This window comes from Pipistrellus kuhlii, unplaced genomic scaffold (genome assembly GCF_014108245.1).
Source record: "Pipistrellus kuhlii isolate mPipKuh1 unplaced genomic scaffold, mPipKuh1.p scaffold_m20_p_10, whole genome shotgun sequence".
Taxonomy (NCBI): Eukaryota; Metazoa; Chordata; class Mammalia; order Chiroptera; family Vespertilionidae; genus Pipistrellus; species Pipistrellus kuhlii.
The window spans coordinates 19,348,635-19,373,832 of NW_023425405.1; the positions used below are offsets into that span (position 1 = coordinate 19,348,635).

Genomic DNA, 25,198 nt, shown 5'->3' on the forward strand with positions numbered 1-25,198 from the left:
AGTGAGGGCAGGAGGAGGGAGAGGGAAAGAGGAGGAGGAGGAGGGGGGAGTAAGGAAGAGGAGGAGGGGGAAGTGAGGGCAGGAGAAAGGAGAGGGAGAGAAGAGAGGAAGAGGAAGCAGGGGAAGTGAGGGCAGGAGGAGGGAGAGGAGGAGGGGGAAGTGAGGAAGAGGAGGAGGGGGAATTGAGGACAGGGAGGAGGGAGAGGAAGAGGAAAGGAGGGAGGAAGAAAGGATGTAAGGAGGGGAGGAGAGAAAGAAGTGGGGAGGAGGGACAAGAGGAGGGGGAAGAGAGGGCAAGAGGAGGGAGAGAGGAGGAGGGAGAAGTGAGGGCAGGAGGAAGGAGAGGGAGAGAAGAAGAGGGGGAAGTGAGGATGGAGAGGAGGGGAGAAGGAGAGAGAGAGGGGAGAGGGAAAAGAGAAGAGAAGGGGGAGGAGGGGGAGAGAAAGGAGGAGAAGAGAAGGGGCGGGGAAGAGCAGTGGGAGTGACAGAGGACACCTCCCGAGGATGCTGGGAAGTACAGTAGCCGGGACTGAGGAAGGAGGCCAGCCCAGCGTCGCTCAGTGGGATGGCACAGACACAGACGCTGCAGCTATAGCTCACAGGCCTCTCTTCCAGGACGCCCTAGGCTGGGAAGCCTCTTGGAGAGACCGCTGTTTCTCACCGTGAGGTCTCGCTCTCTAACACCCAGGCCCTCAGAACCTCTGTCTGCCGTCGTGTCAGACACATGTGCCAGCCCTCTCACCGGCATCCTCAGTCCTGGTGACAGACGCACCTCAGGCCACGGCCCAGCGCAGCTCTGCACACGGGCTTCCGACACGGACTCTGGTCTCACCCGCGGCTCCTCAGGAATCGGCCCGAGCCCACTCTGCACCGGGCTGAGCCTTTAGCGCAGGCTGCTCTGCCCTCTGAGGCTCTGCTTTCTTACGTTCCCCCACCCTCACCGCCGTGGTCGGGGCCCGGGCATGGCCTCCTCCATGGCACCACAGCGCTCTGGCGAGATGTGGGCCCCCCTAACCTCGGCGCTGGCACACGCCATGCGGAGCTACACGATTTTACACCAGTCGCCCTGCTTCCGGCCGGCCGGCTCGCCCTGAGCCAGTGGCACCAGGCTCCCCCGGGTGACCCCACGGGAGGGGGTGCGACGTGCTGGGCTTACCTGGCTGAGGTTGAGCGGCTGCTGCTGCTGGAAGTGGGGCCCCGGCCGCTGCTGCCGGAAGGCGACGGCTCCCGACGAGCTCCCTGACGAGTGGCCGCTGGTGGAGGTCACGTTGCTGGAGGACTTGGACTTGTAGGAGGACGAGTGGTGACTGGTGTTGACTGTGTCGGGAGGAGAAACCGGTCGCAGGTCAGTCCCGAGCCCTCGGCTACCCCTCCAGGGCCCACAGGGGTCTTATAGGAAGGGACCCCTTTCCGAGCCTGGCCAATCCCAAACCAGTCCCGCTTCCCCGGGCCCACGTGAGACTGGCCCAGGTCCCGGCAGTCCTGGCTCTGGCCCCACCTTGGACCTGCACGCCCCCTACTGGGGACCGAGCCCACAACCTGACCGGAATCGAACCATGACTTCCTGGTTCATAGGTCAATGCCCAACCACTGAGCCACACCGGCTGGGCACACTTCTCACGTTTTACTGGAGAAAGACTCCCTCACTCTCCAGGATGTTAGCATGTGCACTGGCTCTCGTGTGAGAAACCTCAGGGGCGCCCAAAGGGGATAATTCCGGAATGGAGAGTGCTTGAGGGACCGTTCCTGAGAGCAAAGCCAAACAAACATGAAAGCTGTCCGGGCTTATTTTATTCAGGCTGCAAACTCTGTGCCAACTCCTTACTCTATCCGTCTCCTCCCAAGATGAAGTTCAGCCACGAGGTGGCGGCCCAGGGAAGTTTCCCGGAGGTGAGGGCAGCCTTGGCCGCCTGGGGTGGCAGCGGCAGCATCTCCATGGATTAAATGAGTCCAAGCTGCAGCCTCGAGGTGTTGACAAAGATATTTTAAGTACTTAAGTAACGATCAACACACAACACGGCAGAAATAACACCCGTGGCAAATACTTAAACCGGTAATGTGTGATGGACACTGTTGTAAACCATTATCTGATGGGTGTCTGAGCGGAAGAGGACGAGGGACCCTGCCTCCTGGGTGAGCTGTTTGCTGCAGGTTCCTTTGGTCACAGCCGGACAGTGCTGCTTCCGGCCAGGGTCCTCACTGAAATATCTGCCTGGGTACTAATTACAGAATTAAAAAATGAAAACGCTGCTTACACGTGATGTTTAGTGGAATCCTCCTTTGGCGACTTGGACAGGAAGAGGGTTTGGGGAGAGAGAAGTCCTCCTGTCCCCCCATGTACAGTAGGATGACCTATGCTCTGGGCTGGACAAGTCCCCAAACACCACATCCTACCTTCTACTCTTCACCCTCCGGCAGCATCTGGCTCTCCCAGGCCCCAGGGGCCTGGCAGCCAGCAACTGCCCAGGAAGGTCCCCAGGTGACACAGACGGGATGAATGAGTATTAACTGATGAACAATAACTCCTCACATCTAAACAAAAGCTTCTGGCACTTCCTGTCCTTTTCCTTTTAAACGGTGCCACCGGGAGAGGGCTGACTGGCTTGGATGGGCTGGTGATAGTTTGGGGCAGAAAAGCGAGTGTGTCCCCCCCCACCCCCCTCCCCAAATCCTCCTCCTGGCAAGTCTGAGCCAGGGAGACACTGAGTCTGGGGTCAGGCACTAAACGTATCTAGGAGATTAAGATCTCAGCTTTTCTTCTCAGGATGGAGGGAATACTTTCGTTGTTGTTAATACTTCACTGAGGATATTTTTCCATTGTTTCTAAAAAAATATATTTTTATAGATTTCAGAGAGGAAGGAAGGAGAGAGATAGAAACATCATTAATGAGAGAGAAGTATTGATTGGCTGCTCTTGCACGCCCCCACTGGGGATCAAGCCTGTAACCCAGGCATGTGCCCTGACGGGGAATCAAACCGGGACTTCCTGGTTCATAGGTTGATGCTCAACCACTGAGCCACACCGGTTGGACTTTCCATTGATTATTAGAGAGAATGGAAGGTAGAGGGAGAGACAGAGAGAGAAACACAGATGTGAGAGAGAGAGAGAGAGACATTGATTGGTTGCCTCCCGAATGCAGCTTGACCAGGGCCAGGGATTGAGCCTACAACCGAGGTATGTGCCCTTGACCGGAATCGAATCAGTCTGAGGGCCAATGTTCCATCCACTGAGCCGAACCAGCTGGGGCCGGAGGGAATACTTTTAATTAAGGTTTGTGTGACGGACACACACCCGGCCTTGCCCTTTGAGAGGTGGGAAGGTGTTTCCCGCTCGCTGAGCAAGGCGGGGAGGTTCTGCCCACAGAGGCAGCCCCATCCCAGGGCTTCTGGTGGGGGTGATGCCAAAGTGTGGTCAGGGACTCCCCAGACCGGGGTCCATCCTGACCGGCAGACAAGGACCTGGGCGGCTCTTGTTTGTTATTTACCAACCGAACCAAAGGGAGAGCCACTGTAAAGGCAGCGAGGTGCTAATTACAGAACTAAAAAATGAAAACGCCGCTTAACTACAACGTGATGCTTAGCAGAATCCTCCCTCGGTGAGTTGAGCACAATGTGCAGAAACCCGGCGCCTGTCCGCTCTCACACAACAAACTGCCGGCAGCAGAGAGCAAGGCCATCCCTCCGGGGGGGGCCCTGCCCGGGCCCCGAGTTACCTGGCACCAGGCCGTCACACTCCACCAGCACGTCGCTGGCCTGGGTCTTCAGGGGGGGCACGATGATGGTGCGGGGGTTGCCGGCGCAGTGGCTCTCCAGGGCCCCCTTGGTGTCGAAGGCGGTGGTGGTGTGCCCGGGGCGGTGCTGCACGGAGTAGGGGCTGGTGTTGCTGGAGGAGTCGGAGTACGGAGAGTCGTGGACCGTGACGCAGCTGATGACGTTCTTCCTCTGCTTGGAGACGGTGCTGGAAGGGGACAGGGCGATCAGAACCGGAGGTGAGACGCGCCCGCAGGTCAGGCCGGCGGCCGTGGGGAGAGCCCCTCTTGGTGCCGGGAGGGGACGGAGCAGAGCGGAGAGGGCAGGGACGGGACGCACAGTGCCGCCTGTCCCATGGAGCCGTGAGAGAGGGCTGCAGCCCGGCCCACAGGCGCTTCTGGAAGCGACGAGTGAGACGCTTCGAGTGGGCCTGGGCCCTCCCTGGTGCGGCAACACCCCTGAGCCACCAGAAAGGGATGTCTGAGCAAACGAAGCCCAGAACCCCCGGCCACCCGAGGCCGGTGTGGGAGAACACCACGCCGGGAAGGAAGAGCAGAGCGAAGCTCGGGGCTGGAAACCCCCTGAATTCAGGCAGGAGGGAAGGAACCGCCAGGAGCGGCCAGGACGCAGAGAGGGAGGTTCCGGGGGCTCAGACGTGCTGAGAAAGAGCCCCCGGAGCTGACTGCCCGCCATCGGCAGCCTCTCTGCCGGGAGGGTGCTGGTGGGAGGCTGGTGCCCACCCAGGCCTCGGAGAGTCCCTTCCGGGGAGCCGGGCCCTCGGATCGGGGAGGGGCAGCACTGTGTCCGGGTGAGGTCAGAGGGGCTCCCCTGGGAGCAGGCCTGGTGGGGAGCTGCTCTTCGTCCTGAAACTCAACACGCCGACAGGAGGAACTGGCTCTGGATGGCTCTCGGCCACCAGCTTTTTCCCCGAGATATTTTTGTTTGGTGGTTACTTTGGGAACAAATTCTTTCTGCTCCAAGCTCAGTGAGAAGCTGGTGGGATGATGCATATAAAATTTGTTGTTTACTGTGAAGATTTCAAAAATGAGTTTTCATCTATTTTTATTGATCATCTATTTTTAAGAAATATCCGTTGCCCCAAGTAAGATGGTCAGTTTCCAACTAATTTGGTAAGAGAAGCTGGTATTTATAGATGCCTAATGGGGACAAACAATCAGGGAGGTGTGCTGGCCAACGGCACCAGGGCCAGCCACGGGCCAGCCCCTTTCCAAGGTCGCTCTCTGCCTCCTAAGGGCAGCAGAGAAGGGGCCAACTCAGGAGCCCCAGGCAGCCGGGCAGAAGGGAGGGGCCGCACAGTCCTGACACTATGACCTCTGGGCCCGGCAGTTCCTCTGGGGGCTGCACACTGTCCTGGTTCAGGGAAGCATGGTCCCTCCCCAGCTGTGTCCGGGGTGAGAACAGGCCCCTGCAGCTAGACGTCTAACACCAGCACTGGCTGTGTGTGTGTGTGTGTGTGTGTGTGTGTGTGGTGGTCCAGAAAGCTTTTCAACCTCTGAGTGATTCAATCTCCTCATCAGTAAAATGTGGCTAACTAGTAACAGTAGCTATATTGTAGGCTTATTTGGAGAATTGAGGAAATACAAGGAAAATGCTTCGAATAGTAGATAGCACAAAAAGCAAGTATTCTATAAAAGTTAGCTGCTATCATTATTAGTCGTGTTACCTCATTTAACATGTGAATACGGGTTTGCAAAAAAACCTTTCTAGGCAAAGTGAATTCGACCAAGGTGCAGACTCACTGGGTACGAAGGAAATTAAAACTCACCAGTTAGGTATGTTGAAGGTCTATGCTAGGTGCTACAGAGAATTCCTGTACACAAAACATACAGTACACGTGTGCCCAAGAGATTAAATCCCAGTGTGGGACTGTCCAAAAGCATGGCAGGATAAATGGAAAAGTTTTAAAATAACCAGTAAAGAGTCCAGTAGATGTCATACAGCCTCCCATGCTGAACTGTCAAATGGGTTGTACTGATGATAACCATCGAGAACTCGAAAGAAGGTGGGGAATGAACATGCATTTATAGCTCCTCACATTATGATAAAATAGATACATTTTAATTAATAAAGACATCTCCCTCCCACTTATAACAGTTTAAATGCAAAAAATCTATATGCTTGTTCCTCAAAAAAACTAGAGTGTGACCACATGACCAGCAATTCCACTCGCAGGCATGTCCACAAAGGAACTCAAACAGATAGCTGAATGCCAATGTCCATAGTAGCATTATTCCCAATGGCTGAGAAGAAATATATAATCTGAAGATGAAAATAGCCTGGTCCATCAACAGATGAGTAAACAAAATGTGGTATGTAATGGAACACTGTTCAGCCATAAAAGTGAGCAAAGTTCTGATACATGCTACAGTCTGGATTAACCTTGAGATACTGTGCTAAGTGGAATGAGCCAGATATAGGACAGATGCTGTATTATTCCACTTACATGAGTCCACAGAATAAGCACATTCATAGACAGAGGAGGTTAGAGGTGACCGGAGGGTGGGGGAGGGAGGAACAGGGAATTACCACTTAATGGGTACAGAGTCTGCCCAGGGTGATGGAAACGTTCTAGAAATAGACAGTGGTGGTGGCTGCACACACAATGCATTTAATGTCACTGAAGTGTATGCTTAAACATAAAAGGCAAAAATTTTTTATCACAAGTAAAAAAAATTAATGTAGAATTCCAAAACTATTGAATTATATATTTTAAGGGAGTGATTAGTATGGCATGTGAATTATATCTCAATTTCTAAAAAGTCTATGCGCTTTTTCAGAAACAAGAAAGAGGTGGGCGTGGCACTGAGATTTGGCCCAAGAACCAGAAAGCGGGGCAGCAGGAAAGGTCCCCGAGCCTCTGAAGGCGGCAGCGGGATTCGCGGGCAGGGACATTGTGGGAAGCGGTGGCATCGGGAGGAGGGAGCTCTGGGAGGAGGGTGAGCTGCCTCAAAAAGACCAAGACCAGGGAGACCTGCGGTGTTTTCTGTGGTGGCTGGGGCTGTGCAAAGGGAAACCCCCCGTCTGTGGGGTGTCTGTTGTGTAGAAAGATGCTATTAGAGGGAACCCCACCCCAGCCCGCACTGATGCCTGGTGCTCCAGTTCCTGGGGGATACTGGGAGGCGGCTGCCCTGCCTTTGCTCTCAGCTCCGTCACAGCCAGTTCTGCGTGATTAAAGCGAACACAGCGCAGACGGGCTCTGCTGAAAGTGTGTCTGGGTGGTGGCCCCGCATGAAGGACAGAGCTGGCTCCCAGATGTGACCTGAGAGCGGTGTCTAGTTCCAGCTCTGCTGCCCACTTACTGGTGTGACCTAGGACAGTGGCCTGGAGGTGGGTGTGACTTTAGACATGCCTCCAGCTCCAACCTGTGAAATCCGTTAGGGAGAGCGACATCAAAGGATCCACTGTGGGGATCCTTCTGCTGACTTAAAAGTTTATTATTAAAGACACTTAACATAGGACTTAGTTTACTCCTGATTTGGAGAGGAAATAAATCCCTCACATGTAGACCCAGTCCTGGCCAATTCCTGCTGACCATATCTTCCAGAGAGAGAAAGAAAGAAACATTGATGTGAGACAGACACTTCGACTAGTTGCCTACAGCATTCGACCCAACTGGAGGGTGGGGTTGAGGAGTGAACCCACAACCCAGGTATGTGCCCTTGACTGGGAATCAAACCTATAACCCTTTGGTGCACGGCCACTGCTTTAATCACTTAGCAACACCAGCCAGTCCTGATAGCTGTTTTTAATGTCTCCTATTGTTAGGAATATCTGTGCTCTATCTGATTATACGATGCAGATTAGAGAACAAATGGGAAGCTATTAAATGAGTCACCTTAAAAACGAGCATGCACTATTACTATGGATTCTTTAGGCACGTAAGCACTGATTCTACTGGGATTCATTCCAGTATAGTGTCTAATTATTACTGATTGCTAATCAATCCCATTATGAATTGGTTAATGGAAGAGAGAGGGAGAGAGGGAGGAAGGGAGACAGAGTAGAATGAGAAATATTTGCTTAATGGCCTTAATAGAACATCATTTCTGAATAACGCCACCAGAGTTCACAACTGCATTGTGTTGTCATGGCAATAGATGATTTTCACATCATTTTAAAATGATGAAAAGAAATAAGGAGATAAGCAGTAAAGAAATCAGCCCCAGTGGAGAAAACACTGTCACAGGATCAGATACAAACCTGGGGACCCTCCCTGCAGGGTGCTGTCTGGAATGCGTTTCTGATTTCTATTTGCCAGTCTCAGTCAATTCCATCCTTCAAGACCAGGGTCAAAATTCATCTCCACCAATAACCCTTCCATGACTTACTTCACTCCTCTGACTCCACAGTCAAGGCTACATGTGAACAACACTCCTCTTCTATCACGACGACACTGACTACAAAGTCTAGGGCACATTTACTGGGTGCACAACTGCTGTTCAAAGTGCTTTCCATGTGCTGTCTCCTCTAACGCTCACAGCGAGAAAGAATCTTTCAATTCTGGTTTTAAGAACAATGAACTTCAGATGTGGAGAGCTTAGGTCACTTGCTTGTACAAGGTCACACGGCTAATTTGGGTCAGGGTGTGAACCAAGAGCTAGCCGTCTCTGTGTTTTCTGGCGACTAACCATGGTCTTAACTTTATTTATTTTAAAAATTTTATTGTGATAAGAATATTTAACAGGAGACCTACCCCTCCTAATAAAATTTAAGTATTGTTGACTACAGTGCAGTGCTGTGCAGATCTCCAAATGGATTCATCTTGCTCAATTAAAATTTATGTCCATTGATTACCAACTCCCCATTTCTCTACCAATAGCCCCTGGCCACCAAGAGTCCACTCCTTGATTCTATGAATTTGACATTTTTATGTGTCCAGAGTCTGTGTCAACTCAAATCTCATTTTTCAAAAATGACATTCTAGTCTCATCAATTGTCAGATTTTTAAGTTGCTTTTCCTTTTTTCCAGTTGTGGCAAAGGGCTGGCCGAGGCTGCTGGGCCTGTCTTGTGCCGAAGGCTATGAGTGTGTGGACAGGCTGCTCCAGGCCGGGGGCCAGGCTGCGGCCGGGAAGAGCCTTTTTCTTTGTAAAGGAACCACTTAAGCCCATCATGTTCCTGGGCTGAGGGGCATAAGGCGCTGGGGAGTACTGAGTACTGACTCAACTCGGGGCTATATCAGAAAGGAAACCGAGGCCAGTCCTGGAACAGGCAGGCGGGGAGTGAAGCACGTGCCTGGCGTCCCTGACACCAAGGCCCCTCCGGCCCCTGGAGTGATGCGAGGGCCGGAAGTGCTCCATTACATTCCTTGAGACACACTGAACAGCAGGCTGAGCCAGTAAACCGAAAGGAGGACACTGAGACCACAACAGCCCTACCATGACATAGCAACGCACTGAGCATAGCTACAGTGGGAATGCTTCAACCACCCTATCTGTACATTTCACACTGGTCTCAAGTATTATCTGATCAAAAGAATTCGTGGTGACTAATTATTGGCATTATACCCAATCAGAAATTAATAATTCAGGTTTATATGTGGATGTTAAGCTTCGTATCTGGGTGTGGGATATGTGCTGACTGGCAGTGCTGGGCTTGGGAGCAGGCCTCCCTTCCCTGGCCCTCAGGCCTCGTGAAGAGCCAGCAGGTTGAAGCTCGGGGTCATGAAGCTTGGGATGTCTAAGGGCCTGAGGCCAGTGGGGTGCAGAGAGCCAGGCGCCCACTGTGCCAGAGGGGCAGGAAAAGTGGCTCTGGAGCCAGAGCTGATAGTCATGCAAGCACTGTACTAAACACTTCTCCCCTCTTCCTGGGAGCGCGTGGAGAGTAAAATGAGTTCTCACTACTTGGAATAAACAGCAGTGCTCTCTGGGTAAGAGCCAACTGGCAGTTTGAAAGACTGGGTTAATCAGACACAGAAATTTCTGATTAATTGGACAATTATTTCGAATTCTGAGAGAGCCAAGGCAATATTGGAGAAATATTTCGACCAACGGGGAATAAATTCAATAGCCTGAGGCAGCTTTGTAAGCTGATGGGGGTTGAAATACACTAGCATCCTGTGTCTGGTGTTTATAGTCTCAAGTCTCCCGAATGAATAGGGCCCAAAACTATTTTTTAATATCCAAGGGATTCCAAATTATTTTGGTTTTAAACATTTTGGAAAGTCTGTTAGTCCCCTGAAATCACGTCAGGACTCCAGGATGGGGCGAAACCACAATGTGGGGGCCGGGAGAGAGGGACCTTCGTGTCTGATGATGGACAGTGGCCCAGATGAGCTGTCCTGGTCCCTTCTGGGAGTGCGAAGGTGACGCGTCTCACCTGGTGGGAGCGTGCTTCTGCTCCTCCTCCTCGTCCGTGTCGCTGCTGATGGTGATGACGCTGACCGTGGGGCTGGGGGTGTCTGGAATGACAATGGTCTGCCGCTGCCTCTCCCTGGTGGTGCTGGAGGCGCCGTCGCCCCAGCCGCATGTGACGGAGGAGCTGCAGGCCGGGCTGCCGTGCACCAGGGCGCAGCGGGGCGGCGTGTTCTCCTTGACGCGCTTGGACCGCTGAGGGGAGCTGAGGGCCTGAGAGGAGGACACCTCACAGGTGGAGACGTTTCTGTAACGACAAAGGAGGAAGGTCAGCGTCTTCCTAGGAGCAAACTGCCCACAAGTCCCAGCGTTGCCAGATCTCCACAGGAAAGTCAGAGGCCAGGGCACTCGGACTTCACCTGTCACTGCAGAAGCGGCAGCCACTACACAGAGGGGACAGCAGCCTGGCCTCCTGGGGGCTCTGGTTTGGCTCCATGTGCCTGCTCCCAGCAGGACAAAGGGAACAGCCAGGGCTGAGGACACGGGGGATTGTGCCCATGGACTGGGCTGGTCTTATGGAGTCACATGTAATGCCCAGGACCTAAGGGGTGTCTGCCTCAACACAGCCCTGTCTTCAGGCCTGACTACCTGAGCTCCACCCTGTCATCCTCCCAAACGTCCTTAGGTCTTATCTGGGAGAGAGGGGGAAGAAATAGTATTTGACACATAAAGCTCTGGTTTCCTCACTAAGAGCTGGTTTACCATTTAATAAACTAAAGCACTCATTTCTTAGGAGTTTCTGGATCTAATGGCGCTAACGTTGGTGGTTAGATCTTCTTCCTTCCTTCTCTGGGAAAGGGACATGATCATGGAAGCATCTATGTGTGCATATTTTTTTAAATGGATTTTTTTTTTATAGAGATAGAGGGAGAGAGAGATCATTGTTCTACATCTTTATGCGTTTATTGGTTGATTCTTGTATGTGCCCTGACCAGGTATCAAACCTATAACCTAGATGTATTGGGATGACGTTCTAACCAACTGAGTTACCTGGCCAGGGCCTATAATTCTTATTTCCAAAAAAGATTCTTCTGGATTTTGACACTTAACTTCATAGGAAGTCTGTTTCAACTGTAATGGAAAATTCGGAAAAGTGCAAGAGGAAAAGTTGTGTTTAAAAAGGGACCTTTTAATATTGATTTTGATTTACCTGAAATTCCTTAACAAACGAGCCAATGTAGTTCTACCTGGTTTGGCTCAGTGGACAGAGCAGTGGCCTGACTGAAGAGTCCCGAGTTTGATTCCAGTGGAGGGCAAATATCTCAGTTGCAGGCTCAATCCCCAGCCCTGGTCAGGGCATGTGAGGGAGGCAACCAATTAATATGTCTCTCTCACATTGATGTTTCTCTCTGTGTCTCTCCTGTCCACTATCTCTAAAAAAAAAACAAAAAACAACAGCCGAAACCGGTTTGGCTCAGTGGATGGAGCGTCGGCCTGCGGACTGAAAGGTCCCGGGTTCGATTCCAGTCAAGGGCATGTACCTTGGTTGCCGGCACATCCTCAGTAGGGGGTGTGCAAGAGGCAGCTGATTGATGATTCTCTCTCATCGATGTTTCTAACTCTCTATCTCCTCTCTCTTCCTCTCTGTGAAAAATCAATAAAAAAAAAAGAAAAAAAAAGAAACAACACAAAAAAACAAAAACCAAACCAACCAACCAACCAACCAAACAAAAAAAAACAATGGAAAATACCCTCAAGTGAAGATTAACAACAACTAAAAATTAGCCAATGTAATTTCTGGTAACTTTAGGGAAAAAAATTCCCTTACTTTCCCCCTCTTCTCCATCAATCCTTGAGACCAAATACAATCTATAATGAAACTGAAGAATCTGATATGTCCTTAGAGATTCTAGCACCTTCTAGCTATTGGGGTAGCCAAAAGATGAGAATTCTGTAAAGGTGGATCTATTTAATTTTCTATTTGTTGGTATCAGATATGATGCTTGCTCCTTTTTGGGGATTGGTAATAATATGTTTTACTGATAAGATGGTTCTCTTGTTTGTACTTACCATACTACTGGTTATAGGTAATATGTTACAATTTTGAGATTATGTTTTCACTACTTCAGTAGTTAAAATACTTCCAGTGGGCCTTATTAAAGGAAAGTATGCCTCGCTGCACCACCCAACAAGGGAGAGCATGCTGGTCTTTCAGGCTGTTTTGCCAAAGCATCGGTCTTAAATAATAGGCAAATATACAACTTTCGCTATAATTACATTGATCTTGAAATGCACTAGCAATGAGTCTCATAACACCAGCTGCGTGGGGAGCAGGCAACAGGGAAGGACTTGTGAAGTCTGGGAAGCAAAGGGTTCTTATGTCAATGTCGCTAAGGACGACAGCTCTAGGCCAGACCAGGCTTCTGTGTGATGGCCCACTGGCTGGCATGCAGTGAGTGAGGATTGAGGTGGTGGCCGTTTCTGCTGCCTGATCTAATAATGACGTGGGTGCTGTCACAGGGCTGCCAAACCAAAGTATTTTGGATGGCTGCCACTGATCTGAGATGAATTTCCTGAGTTGTCAGCAGCACCCAAATAAGAAATCTTAAAAGATGACAACTTGAGGGAGTGAGCTCTTGGATTAATTTCTGAAAGAGAACATAAAAGGCAGGCCTAATTTCTGGCGCCTGGCTATGTGAGGAAGTAGAAAACCAAACTTTCTAGACATTTTATATACAGGACTTCTCTTGATTAACCAATCCCAAATAAGCAATTGGGTACCTCCGCCTCTGTGCTACCAGGGAGAAATGCAGGGTAATTCTGCAACTGCTCAATCTTGTTTTCGATTTTGTTTGGAAAATTCTTATTTTGTTAAAGATCAGGTTTACTGAGACATACATACAGTAAAGGTTGCCCTTCTGAAGTGTTGGATGAGTTTTGACAAATGTGTGGTCAGGTAACCCCACCACAATCCAGACACAGAGCTTTTCACCCCCCTTAAAGGTTCCTCCATGATCCTTCCCTGTCAACCCCCTCCTCTCCTACCCAAGGCCCCGGCAATCTCTGGCTCCATAGCTCTGCCTTTTCCAAAGGCCATATACAGGGTGTCCCTTCAAAATGCATATACACTTCTACAGCTGATAGCGGAAATGTATTTAATAAACACTACCTTTATATTGATAATTAGTCAGTCTGTTTACACTTTTTTTTTTTTTTTTTGGGGGGGAGGGGACCCTAGGTATATAGACTTTAAAGAGTCCACCTAGATGAGACTGGATTTAAAGGGAATGGGCAAGATCACTATTCTGGCTAATGGGTAGGATTAATCAAGTTATTGCTTTAGGTTTCCGGGGGGAGGAGGGGGGGAAAGCAGCACATTTTATAAAGAGAAGTGATGATTTCCAAAGGGCAACTTCAGAGGTGGGCCTAAGTGTTTTCCAGAGAAGCGAAAGGGGGCAGAATCGCTCAGCGCCCTGACACTGAACCGTGAGCCCGGCCCCGGGTGGTGTGTGGGGAGGGACGACCCCTGCTCAGACCGGACAGGAGACAGGCCTCCCTCCCAGCCCAGCCGGCCACATGGCTCCTGTGTCCCCAGCCGCTCCCGGTGCCGGGCCGGAGCAGAGCACAGGCCATGGCCCCGGCACTGAGAGGGCTGTCACCACCCACCTGGCAGAGGACTGATGCTGCTTGCTCTTCCGGGAGGAGGTGGTGCTGGTTGGCTGCTGTCGCATCACGTGGGCCACGCCCACGTTTAAGGGCTGGGCTGCTGGGAGGGTCACATGACCAGTCAAGAGCGCCGGCTGCTGCATGATGGGATTGTAATGGCTGCCGTGAGCGTGCGTGTTCCTGGAAGAGAGATGGGGAAACAAGGCTTTTTATTGGTTTTATGAACACAGGGCTTTCTTTCTTTCTTTTTTTTTTTTTAAGATAAAGGATCCTCCCCAGTTAAAAGGCAAATTAAAGCCACTGCTAGCTTGTGGGGTTAGGGAAGAGATGAGCCTCGCCCAGTTTCCTGGGCAGTGAAGGGTCAGGGCTGTTCTGAAGGAGGGCCAGGAGCACGACTTGCTGGTAAGAAAGAGGAAGAGTGAATGCCAAGTACGCAGGCTCAGCCCAACGTCCGGGAGTGTAGATAAACATTCCCTCCAACTTTCACAGAATTTACTAAGTGCCTTTAATGGGTTAGCCCAGTGGTCAGCAAACTCATTAGTCAACAGAGCCAAATATCAATAGTACAATGATTGAAATCTCTTTCATGAGCCAAATTTTAAAAACTTAAACTGTATAGGTAGGTACAATGTTATTAACTTAATTAGGGTATTCCTAAGCTGGCCTTTGCTAAAAACTCGAGGGGCCAAAGAGCCACATGTGGCTTGCCAGCCGCAGTTTGCTGACCACTGGGTTAGCCCACTCTGTGAGGTAGGCAGGATATAGCAGGAATACCGTTTTATAAGTTAGGACATTGTAGTTTATATGACAAATGCTGAAGATTGGCAGCCATAGGTGTTTGATGTCGAGTATTATCATACTATTGAATTCTCTCAGTGGCTAGTTCAGTGTTCAGGAATGTACAACTGATCAACTAATCACATGCTTGCTGAATGAACAATTAGAGTAACCGATGATTGCCTAGACATATACTGTATATATAGAGTTTGGTATTAAATAAAAATAAATAACAGTCAGACATACTGATAGTAATGCTAGCAGCCATCATTTTGAAAATGGGTTATGTTTCAAAAGCTCTTATGATTTGGGTTGTATGCAGCTCAAAGGTTGTTTTCCCACAGAAATATTAAATGATTAATTCAGAGGCTTGTCCATAAAAGCTCACTTAATACATAAAAAATTAAAAACTGCTGAAACCGATTTGGCTCAGTGAATAGAGTGTCGGCCTGCGGACTGAAAGGTCCCAGATTTGATTCCAGTCAAGGGCACATCCCCAGTTGGGGGTATGCAAGAGGCAGCTGATCGATGATTCTCTCTCATCGATGTTTCTAACTCTCTATCCCTCTCTTCCACTCTGTAAAAAATCAATAAAACATATTAAAAAAAAATTAAAAGCTTAAGATAATTCATTTGAATTTTTAAAATATCGTAAAACATCTTTGCAACTTGGGGGAAATGAATAGAAAAAAAAAAGAGGGAGACACTTTTGTAGAGATTTGATAATGTCTTTTGAACATTTACATGATTTTAGAAACTGATGCTATAGCTTCTTTATTTTGTTTTTGCTATTTCTTCTATAGACATGGTTCTTTTTCCATTGATACAGGTCTAGCACCGGTATTTGTCTTTTGTTTATTAGCCATGATTATGGATGTTCTTTGGTCTACACATGAAATGGAGAAAGAAAGTGTAGGTTTTTAGTGTTTTTTGCTGTAGCCAGGTAAGAGGGATGAGGAATAAGAAAATATGCATGGATCAGTGAATATGTGAGCATTGCTGCAATGAAATGAACTATAATGCTGATAAAGGGAAAACAAAAAAAAGAGTACAACATATATGTGGTCTTTTAGGAGAAAAAGGGGTGAGGAAACACACCTGGTCAAACAGTTTCCCATTTGGGGGTTGTTCCTAATGAGCTGGAGAGGGAAGGTGGTCTTTCTGAGCATGAGCCGATGCCAATGGGGGAAGGGAGGATAGATTTATTTATCACCCGGGCACTGGTATGGTACATATTAAAGACAGGTCGAGTGCTTTGTATTTTATCTTAATTTCAGCCTTCAGCAGTCCTCTGAGGATTATTATCCCCTCTCCACTGAAGAAGAAACTGAGGCTGAAAGAGGTTAAGTAACTTGCCCAGTTCATGCAGAGCCAGAATGGAATCCAGTTTTACCTGGTTTGAAAGTGTTTCCAATGAGTGGGGTGCTCTTAGGGGAGGTGTGGTCAGTGAGAAGTGCTTGGGGCTGTGGGAAAGAGACTATGTACTCTCTTCACCTGTCAGGAAATTAAACGAGGAACAGAGGAACCTGTAGTAGAGGCTTGGCTGGGGGCTTATGTCTCTATATTTCTCTGCGTTTTACTGAGAGCTGTTCATTCACAGTAGTCTTTTAGGTCAGAAAAGGAACTGTGGGGGAGGCCACATGGCTGGTACGGAGCCTGTCAGAGGGAGAGGGATATGACCTGCCCCAGTGTTTGGGCCAAATGGGAAGCAGCCCAGACTCTCTCTCATGGGGAACGGGAAGCTGGGGACAACATGGGAGGGGGTTGCCATGTGGCTCTGTGCTGGTGAAGGGGGGCACTGTGGTGGTGCTGGGATGGGGTGGGTGAGGAAGTCGGAGAGTGGGTGGGGTATGTTCTGGAAACAGATGCTTAGGGGTTTGGGGTGCTGGTGGCTGCCAGCTGGATGCCACAGGAGTCTGTGGAAAGCGGACTTTGAGCTTAACTACTAACTGAAAGGCACACTCAGCAGAGTCTACCATTTGAAATAAATCCTGTTCTGTCAAGCCTTCCCCTGGGAGATCTGAGATGGCTCCAATGTGTCCACATTGCAAAATACCCTGAGAACACTTCCTAGGACTGCTGAGGAACCTCGGGGACTCTCTTCTGCATTCTTTCACTGGTGACAAATCTTCATTTTTTTGGGAGTGGAATTTATTTCTGATAAACAAAAAATCATCTGGAGCCAAGTTTGGTGAATTATTCTGGTGATTAAATGATGTCGCTGAATTTTGGGTCGAAAGTGACAACTGACCATAAAGTAATGAAGCTGATTTTCTTGTTTCTTGGCGCACTTATTTAAAAATTACATCTCCGTACACTGTAGTCATATTCCACGTAATATTCTTAATTTAAAAAATTATATGCGAACCAGGAATTCAGGCTCAGGCCAGAGCAGTAGCTCTCAGGGCCCATGGTGGACCTGCCTGTCAGGCCACACACACACCAGCTCTCCTGCTTACCTCCAGTCGGCCAGCTGCTGGGTGCCTGCCATGGTCTCAGGAATCACAGTCGCATGCTGCACTGATGTGTGGGTGGCCACTCCGGTCAGCTGCTGCCATGCCGGGGGAAGCAAGATCTGCTGGGTCCCACTTGGCCAGGCCTGCTGTAGAGTGAAGGATGTTTGCAATCAGCATGTCTGTTAATCACACGATCTATTTGCATGATCCAAGCACTCGGTATGCTAGACCCTGTGATAGGTGTGAAAGAGGAGACCTGGTCTTTGATTGGCTAGAAGAATGTAAACAGAGTTTAGATAAATGCAATAGTCCAAAATCAGTATATTCCTATACACCAAAGACAACTAATTAAAAGATATAGTGAATGAAATTATTAATGACAACAAAAACTATAAAATATTTAGGAATATTCCAACGAAAGAAAACTTTAATGAATAATGAAACAATACCATGTTCAGGGATGGGATGACTTAATCCTTAATCTTATTAAACTGTCAGTTGTTCCTAAAGTAAATATAAATTATAGTCAAGTTCAATAAATACAAGCCAACAATTTTTTTTTGTGGGGGGACTAAAATTTTATGTAGAAGCAATCTTTAAATTCACCTGGGAAAGTGAAGGGACAAGAATAGACAAAGAAATTTTGAAGAATGAGATCCCTACCAGATACCAAGACATATTATAATTAGAATAGTTAAGAAAATAGGATATAGGCCAATGGAATGGAATAGAGAGTCCAAAACAGAACTATGCAATTTGACTACATTAAAATGAAACCTGCAATCTTCTATTCAACAAAAGATACATAAATAAAGTGTCATTGGAAACATTATGAGAAACGCCTTTGGGAACTTGCCTTATTTAAAAACTAGAGGCCTGATGCATGAAGTCAGTGCACGGGGATCCCTTAGCCTGACCTGCACCCTCTCCAATCCGAAACCCCTGTGGGGATATCTGGCAGTCAGACATCCCCCTCACAATCTGGGACTGCTCTGACTCCTAACCGCTTACCTGCTTGCCTGCCTCATCACTCTTAACTGCCTCTGCTGGCCTGGCTGCCCCCTAACTTCTCCCCTGCCCGCCTGATTGTCCCCTAACCACCTCTGCCTCGGCCCCTGCCACCATGACTTTGTCTGGAAAATGTCCAGTCTAATTAGCATATTACCCTTTTATTAGTATAGACAAAGGTGCTTATGGGGGTGGGTGGAAGAGGGCATAGAGGGGATAAATGCTGATGGAGAAAAAACAAAATAAAAATAAAGGTGCTTCAACAACACTGAGGTCAAGCTGTCCTCAGCAGCAACAGCGGAAATGATCACAGGGAAGCAGTACAGCCAGGGGGTAAAATACAGGTGCTGGTGTCATGCTTCTTTGGTTTGTGTCCTGGTCCTGCCACCTAATTGCTGTGTGACTTTGTGCCAGTGATTGTGCCTCATCTTCCATTGTTGTCAAAAGGCAACAAATATCTTACTGTGCTGTGGGCCTTAAATAAAACATGACTAAAGAACCTGGCATAATGATGACATATCTGTTATTAAAGTTCGTGTTATTACTATTACTGTTGTAGCACTGTGTTACCTTAAATTCCCATAACACTTTATAAATTTTTAATCACTTTCACCTCTATGGTCTCATGCTACCCTCAGAGCACCTATATGCACAGATAAGGAAGGTTCCAGCTCACTGCTTCTGTAACCTTGTTTTTCCAACTATAAAATAAATAACCTCCAAGGCTTTTTTTGGCTCTAAGAAATAATTTCTATTTTACAAGAAGGAAATTTGGGGCAAAGAAATGTTCGCTGAGAGTTATTACTAAAGTCACAGAGAGTTATTAGTAGAGTTAGGATTAAAACCTAGGTCTCCTATATTAATTTGCATTACAAAGGTACAATAAGAGTCTCCCTTAGTTTCTCCCTCCGTCTAAATTTCTTCTTGGAATTGTAAGCGAGGCACTTAGGAAGATAATTCACTTGGGCATCATGCAGAATATTACTGAGATATTCTAATGACTTCAAGCACCTAACTCACTGCCAGGGAGGGAATTAGCAGAGATACATCGCTTTTGTGGAAAACATTAACAGGGATAATGGCAATACGGGGGATCATAAAGAAAGAATTACCTGGGCAAGCAGGCCTGGCTGGATCTGAAGAGGCTGAGCTCCTGGGGCTTGAGTGACGATGGGAACAGCATTCTCCATGCGCACGGAATAGCCAGCATGCTTCGAGGGAGAGGCCTGCAGCCCTGCTCCAGACAGCGGGCAAGGGGGAGAGGGGTGAGCGATGGAAGCGAGCTGCTGGCGGAAGACAGCTCTCCCCTCCTCTCACACCAGCCCCTGCAGGTATTGTGTGGTCCTTGGGAACTCTCCCCTTTAGTTTCTAACTTAAATTAGAAACCAAAACCAAAGGACAACCTTGAATGGGTTCAAAGACTAGCAGTGAAACGAAGGAGTCTGTAAAGCCCAAAGTGGAGTGTTATGCTGACAAGTCACGACAGGAGAATGTGCTTCTGACAGGAAGACACGTGTGTGTCACTACGTCACAGCCGGTGTGGGGAGAGAATGGAGGCGTCCATTGGGGTGGCACTGGCTCTGAAACTGGGCACCCACACGTGCTTGCCCCATGGGGCTTGCAACAATAAACTCTTGGCTTTCTGTGTAAACTGCAACCAAGTACATGGTCACCTCTGGCTTCCTAGAGGCTCCAGGAGGAGCATGCTGGGGTGTCTGGCTGAAGGATCACCAGGGGGAAGCCTGGGAGGTATGTTCTTCATGAGACCTGGGCTGCCTTGGCAATCAGGGTTTGGCACTTTTCTATAAATCAGCCATACGGCGGATATGTCACGTGAGGCGTCCAAGAGCTGGTACCAGCATAACAACGGGAACACAGCAATGTGCTTATTTAAAGACAGCCATTCAGGGCCAGATCACTGGCAGGTGGTGAGAACAACAGTCCCACTGTTTCTCCGCTGGCCACAGTTCAGGGATGCCAGTGCCATGGAAAGCGAATGAAGAGGGCCTTACGCCAGGAAAGTCGGCGTGCCGGAGCCCTGCGGTGTCAGAGTCCCTGGGGTGTCCGGGGAGAAGCAGTGGGAGGTAGTGTCTGCTCAGCCTTACCTTGGAAGCCGGGAGGACACACGATGAGGGCTTGCTGGAAGGGGTCCGGCCGGGCGCAGATCTGGGCTGTTCCCGTCTGCAGGGGCATGCTCCGCTGGGCCACCGCCGCCATGGAGGCCGCTGAGGGCTGGTAGAGTGCAGATTGGTAGTTTAGTATGGAGACCTCGGGGTTGGCTAAGGAAATAGTGGCACTGGTGGAGGTGGGAGCCTAAAGGAATGATGGGGATTAAACAAAAATAAACAAAAATAAAAAATGAGGGCGGTGGCAGGTTGGGAGACACGAAGCTAAGTCAAATAAATGAACTAAAGAAGAACGAATAAACAAAAACCAAGGGCAAAGAAGCAGAAAGAGAGGGGGGTGGAGATTCGGTTGGAAAGTCTCAAGGAGAAAGCAGGTGCCTGCAGCCACGTGACAGTCGCCTTCGGTGCCATTCCTGATGTTTGTGGGGCCCGGGCAAGAGAGCAAACGATGCTACCAGATCACACGTGTAAACACTACAAAGTGAAAACTCAGACTAGAAATGATTTATGTTCTGCCCTCCACTGTGACAAATATATCTTTCTAACACTGCAGAAAAACAGGTCTGAGTTTAGGATTCCTGGATTCCTTGGGTTCTGCCCTGGAACATAGTGATGGCGGCAAGCTGAACCCCTGCTCTGTCCCACACTGAGCCTGGGGTTTCTCCTTCGAGTGTGTGGATTCTCACACTGGTATTCAGCTACCAAGGTCGGAAGGCAGAGAGAAAAGATGCTAGGTCAAGATAAGTGAAGTGGAGATAGATTAAAGCAATTCTGAAATTATGTCCTCTCTCCTTTCTCTTTCAGAAAGCAACATCATTTGACATCGAACCTCCATGTGAAACAAGGCGGCAGAGGAAAATAACTTCTACATTGGGAACTGTCCGATTTTACCCATCTCAGCTTTATTCACACCCGTCTTCAGTATGGTAGGCAGAGGGTACCAATGGCTTCAAAGTCGCCACTGCTTACAAGAGGGCTGGCCACCCGGGATTACCAGGACCAAAGAACCACAAGGACATCTTGGACACGTACAAAAATAGAATTACAAGAAGGGTATGTATTTGTGTCACATTTGATAAAAAGGGTAAAGTCTCATGTTACATATTTTGTTATACTTAGATTTTATGCTGCCTGTCAGTGCAAAGCACGTTTATTTGTTTGAAGGTAATTACTCAATGCTGTGGCGCACACATTTGCATTTTAAGATACACGTTGTAATGTTAGGTGTCTGTGCGGCACCGTATGCTTGGCCTCCAGGTAGTGTGAGGGGAGTGAGTGCAACACGTGGGGGGCAGTGTCCGTGTTCTGTCACTGATGACATGCCTTGTGTTTCCTTTTGGTTCCCTGCAGGTCCCCATCTCTCCGGGAGGCTTCCCCACAGACAATTCCCACCCTGCTCAGACTCCACATGTCCAATCCAGACTCTCTGCAGGTCTTGGAGCCTTGTGCTTCCCTCTTTGGAGCACCGGTATCCTCAACTGTCCCGCCTTCTGGTCAGCCATGAGGCCTGCTGCCTCTTCCTTCAAAATGTCCCTGGAACCCACTGGCGCTTGTCACTCCCTTCTTCCCCAGTGGAGGCCCTCTCCTCGCTGCCTGGGGAGCTCTGACCAGAGATGTTCTGGCCTGCATTTTTTTTTTTCCTTGCAATTTTTGTTGGGCACAGAGGCTAGAACGGTCTTTCCAAAAGACTACTTTGTGCATGTCATCCCCTGCTCAAAAGTCTCCGATTACTGCCTAATGAACTCTGTCTGTACACTCTGGTCTCTCACTCCCGCCTCCCCTGGGTTTGGCCAACCTTCCCTTCTAAATCGCTCTCCCTCTGCTCGGCATGCTCTTGGCACGCCAGATCAGTCTGTGCACTGTGGTGGGGTTCTGGTGAGGAAGAACAAATCCATGGTGAGATTTTGTCAAGGACTTCACCTGTCTGGCTGTGGATGCCCTAGCCTGAGGGCTGGGCTAGGTGCTGGGCGGGAATGCTGGTTTCTTTTCATGCTAGGCCTTGGTGAGCTTTAGGTCTTCCCCTCAGGAGGAACACCAGATGGGAGAGAGGCTAGGTGGGAAGGAAAGCCTCTCTTTGGAGGTGTGTGTGTGTGTGTGTGTACACATACAGGAGTGTTGTCACCGCAGACTGATATTAAAACTGAAAAAATCTAGGGAGACTCTTTGGGGGAACTGGTTAACACTGGAAGACGGCAGTAAAGGTCTCTTAGACACCGAGACCGCCTGAGGTAGGGCCTGCAGATTATTCAGTCAATAAATATTTCCTGGTGTCATCCATATTTTAAGCAGCATGTTAGATGCTAGAGCCTGCTAATTTTCTGTGGAAGGTGGGACATGTATGGGAAGAAAACCTTAGATTCCTGAGGACAGACTGAATTGATTTTCCCCACGACTTGGAGAAAGGATAGGTTTCATCTGTCCTGGAAGGAGGTCATGTGGACACAGCTGTCTGGGGACCAGGAGGAGGGGCCCAAACTAGATGATCACTAGCGTCCCAGTTCAGAATTCTTTACCAGGCAGAAGCCGGACATACAAGGATCACAGCATCTCCTTTACCTTATTCCTACATCAGGGCAGTAAGAGGTACCATCTCAGAAACAACTTCCCTAGTGAGATGCACACAACTTGTTCAATGGGGCTACCAGTGGACAGAAAGCGCTGGCGTCTCAAAGAAAATAACCTTGGTGCAAACACCTTACAGGGTTGAATGTGACAGCAGAGGGATTCTGTCTTCTGACTGGGTGTGCTGGGGAAATACGGTTCCTGATGCTGTCAGCCCCGCCGGCCTTCTCTGCTCCCCACTCACCTGGTTGTGGACAGTGTTCAGCTGGTTGTTGAAGGTCATGGTCAGGTTGGTGGATGTGCTGGGGGCCACGTGTGTGATGAATGGGGTTTTGCTCTGGTTCACGGTGTCATACATATTCACCCGACGCTTGCAAATCTCCATGTTCTGGAAACATGATTTGACGCTGTTCATGAGAAAGGCAGAGACAGAGGTATAAGGGAAAGAGAAGAGGGTAGCATGGGATAAAGGAGGAAAAAATGGCGAGAGAAATAAGAGAGAACAGTTAATTCTAGTAAACAAGACAAGTGGGGAAACTTTAGGCTTAAATTTCCTGGATTTCTCATGTAAAGTCTGGGTTTGCTACAGTTAACAGTATTTAGGTAAGTTTCACCCCATCTTACTGCCTTTTCTCCCCAGCCTGCACAGGTAACGGTTCTCCACAGCACAACAGACCTGGTGGTTCTTAGCACAACAGACCTGGTGGCTCTCACTGCATTTTCCCCATGTCGCTGATCTGTCTCCACCTTCCCTGCTCATTCTCAGCATTCAGGAAGGTTTCTGGTCCATAAACAAATGTGTACGGTCTCATGCATGACCTGTTGCCACCTTCCACAAGACAACTCCCTGCGCTAATCCTTCCCAGCGAGTCTGGGGCACCGGCGCCATCTAGGGGACAGCCAAGGGACCAGCCAACCCAGTATCATGACCCTATTACCCATTCTCTCCTCAAAGGAATTGGGCATGTAATGAGAACTGTCATGATATTAGTAATTAGTAATAGTGGCTGACAGTGACAGAGAACTGTGGTAGTTGTGTACAAGATTCTTGCACTTAGTCCTACAACCACCATAAGAGGGAGAGATGAGAGATGAGGGCTCCTATTTTAGGAGTAAGGATGAACTTTAGAGAGGACAGGTAATCTGCCAAGGAGGTCAAGAGTTAATTACTGGCAATCTTCACATATACGTCTACATCCTCTTGAAAGTTATAAGTGCCCTCGACCAAGTTCGTGAAAGTCCACCATAAAGCATTCTTCAGAATTTATACCTTGTTTCTCAGTCAGTTTGTGACTTCTTCTAGTTAAATTTACCTTTCCTCAAATGCTAATATTCAAAATAAAACAGCATTTAAGGTTCAGTTTTAAATACTTATTTATTATCCTATTTAATAAAAGTAATATGCAGAATGACCATCACTCCAACACCCAATAGCTGTCCCCATGTGGTCAAAGATGGCTGCCCCCATGTGGACAAAAGATGGCCAGCAGGAGAGGGCGGTTAGGAGGGACCAGGCCTTCAAGGGAGGGCAGTTGAAGGTGATCAACTCTGCAAGGGAGGGCACTTAGGAGTGACCAAGCCAGCAGAGGAGGGAAGTTGGGGACAAACGGGTTGGCAGGGGAGCAGTTAGACATTAATCAGGCTAGCAGGCAGAAGTGGTTAGGGGCAATCAGGCAGGCAAGTAGTTGGGAGCCAGCAGTCCTGGATTGTGAGAGGGATGTCCAACTGCAATCTGGGACATAAACGGGCAGTTGGACATCCCTCCAGAGGTCCCAGATTGGAGAGGGTGCAGGCTGGGCTGAGGGACAATCTCCCACCCCATCCACCCTGTGCACGAATTTCGTGCACCAGGCCTCTAATAATGTAATAACTGAATATAAATAATATAATTTTCTACTATTTTAAGATTACAAAGGTAATACTATTTTTGCATTCTATAGGTAAACTATGTTTTGGGCCAAGTGGGTGCTTGTGGGCCACCCCAAAACATCCTTTCCATAAAAGATGCTCCAAACTGTCTTAGACATGCCAGAGACTCCTCTTTCTTTCCGAGTTAAGAATTACTTACATTGGCCACACAATGCGCACAAAATCATTTACTGTCTGTAAACCCTGGAGAGAAGGGAAAACGTATCCTACAATAACCAAAAGCTAAAAAAAACTAATAATGCTGGGGAGGCCAGCATGTTCTGAGCATCTACTAAGTGCCAACACACTGCTAAGTGCTTTCCTGTAGAGGCTGAAGGAATAAAAATATAGATTTTATATTCCCTTTGGAATGTATGGAAAGCACTCAATAATTTTGTGACAATTCAGCCAAAAGCTATTAGACTCAGAATTTTCTAACTGAAATGGCCTGTCAGTTGCACTTTGGGTTACTTCTATGAGACTCGTTTTTAAGGAACTTGTGTACTACAATCCTGGTATGGAGAAATGGGTGGGTCTCTTTCACTTCTCATCTAGATGTTGGGGCAGCTCTGGCCCAGTCCCAAAGGTGGGGGTCTACAGCAGGGTGGGCCTGGAGGTTTCTCTTGCCCTGGA

The 25,198-nt window shown here is 48.6% G+C and overlaps 1 protein-coding gene across 5 annotated transcripts in view; it reads right to left on the reverse strand.

The window, feature by feature from the left end:
* Positions 1 to 25,198, reverse strand: part of HIPK2 (homeodomain interacting protein kinase 2) — a 167,991-nt gene that overhangs the window by 10,608 nt on the left and 132,185 nt on the right. For 3 of the 5 annotated variants that reach the window (XM_036428519.2, XM_036428558.2, XM_036428538.2), the window contains exons 7-14: positions 22,902 to 23,064; positions 20,075 to 20,282; positions 19,082 to 19,203; positions 16,965 to 17,107; positions 13,729 to 13,908; positions 10,088 to 10,369; positions 3,714 to 3,958; positions 1,157 to 1,317 (exon numbers count right to left, since the gene is read on the reverse strand). In XM_036428519.2, the coding sequence (XP_036284412.1) occupies positions 1,157 to 1,317; positions 3,714 to 3,958; positions 10,088 to 10,369; positions 13,729 to 13,908; positions 16,965 to 17,107; positions 19,082 to 19,203; positions 20,075 to 20,282; positions 22,902 to 23,064 (1,504 nt within the window). The remainder of the gene's footprint in view (positions 1 to 1,156; positions 1,318 to 3,713; positions 3,959 to 10,087; positions 10,370 to 13,728; positions 13,909 to 16,964; positions 17,108 to 19,081; positions 19,204 to 20,074; positions 20,283 to 22,901; positions 23,065 to 25,198) is intronic. The other 2 variants (XM_036428548.2, XM_036428562.2) reach the window with 1 other exon arrangement.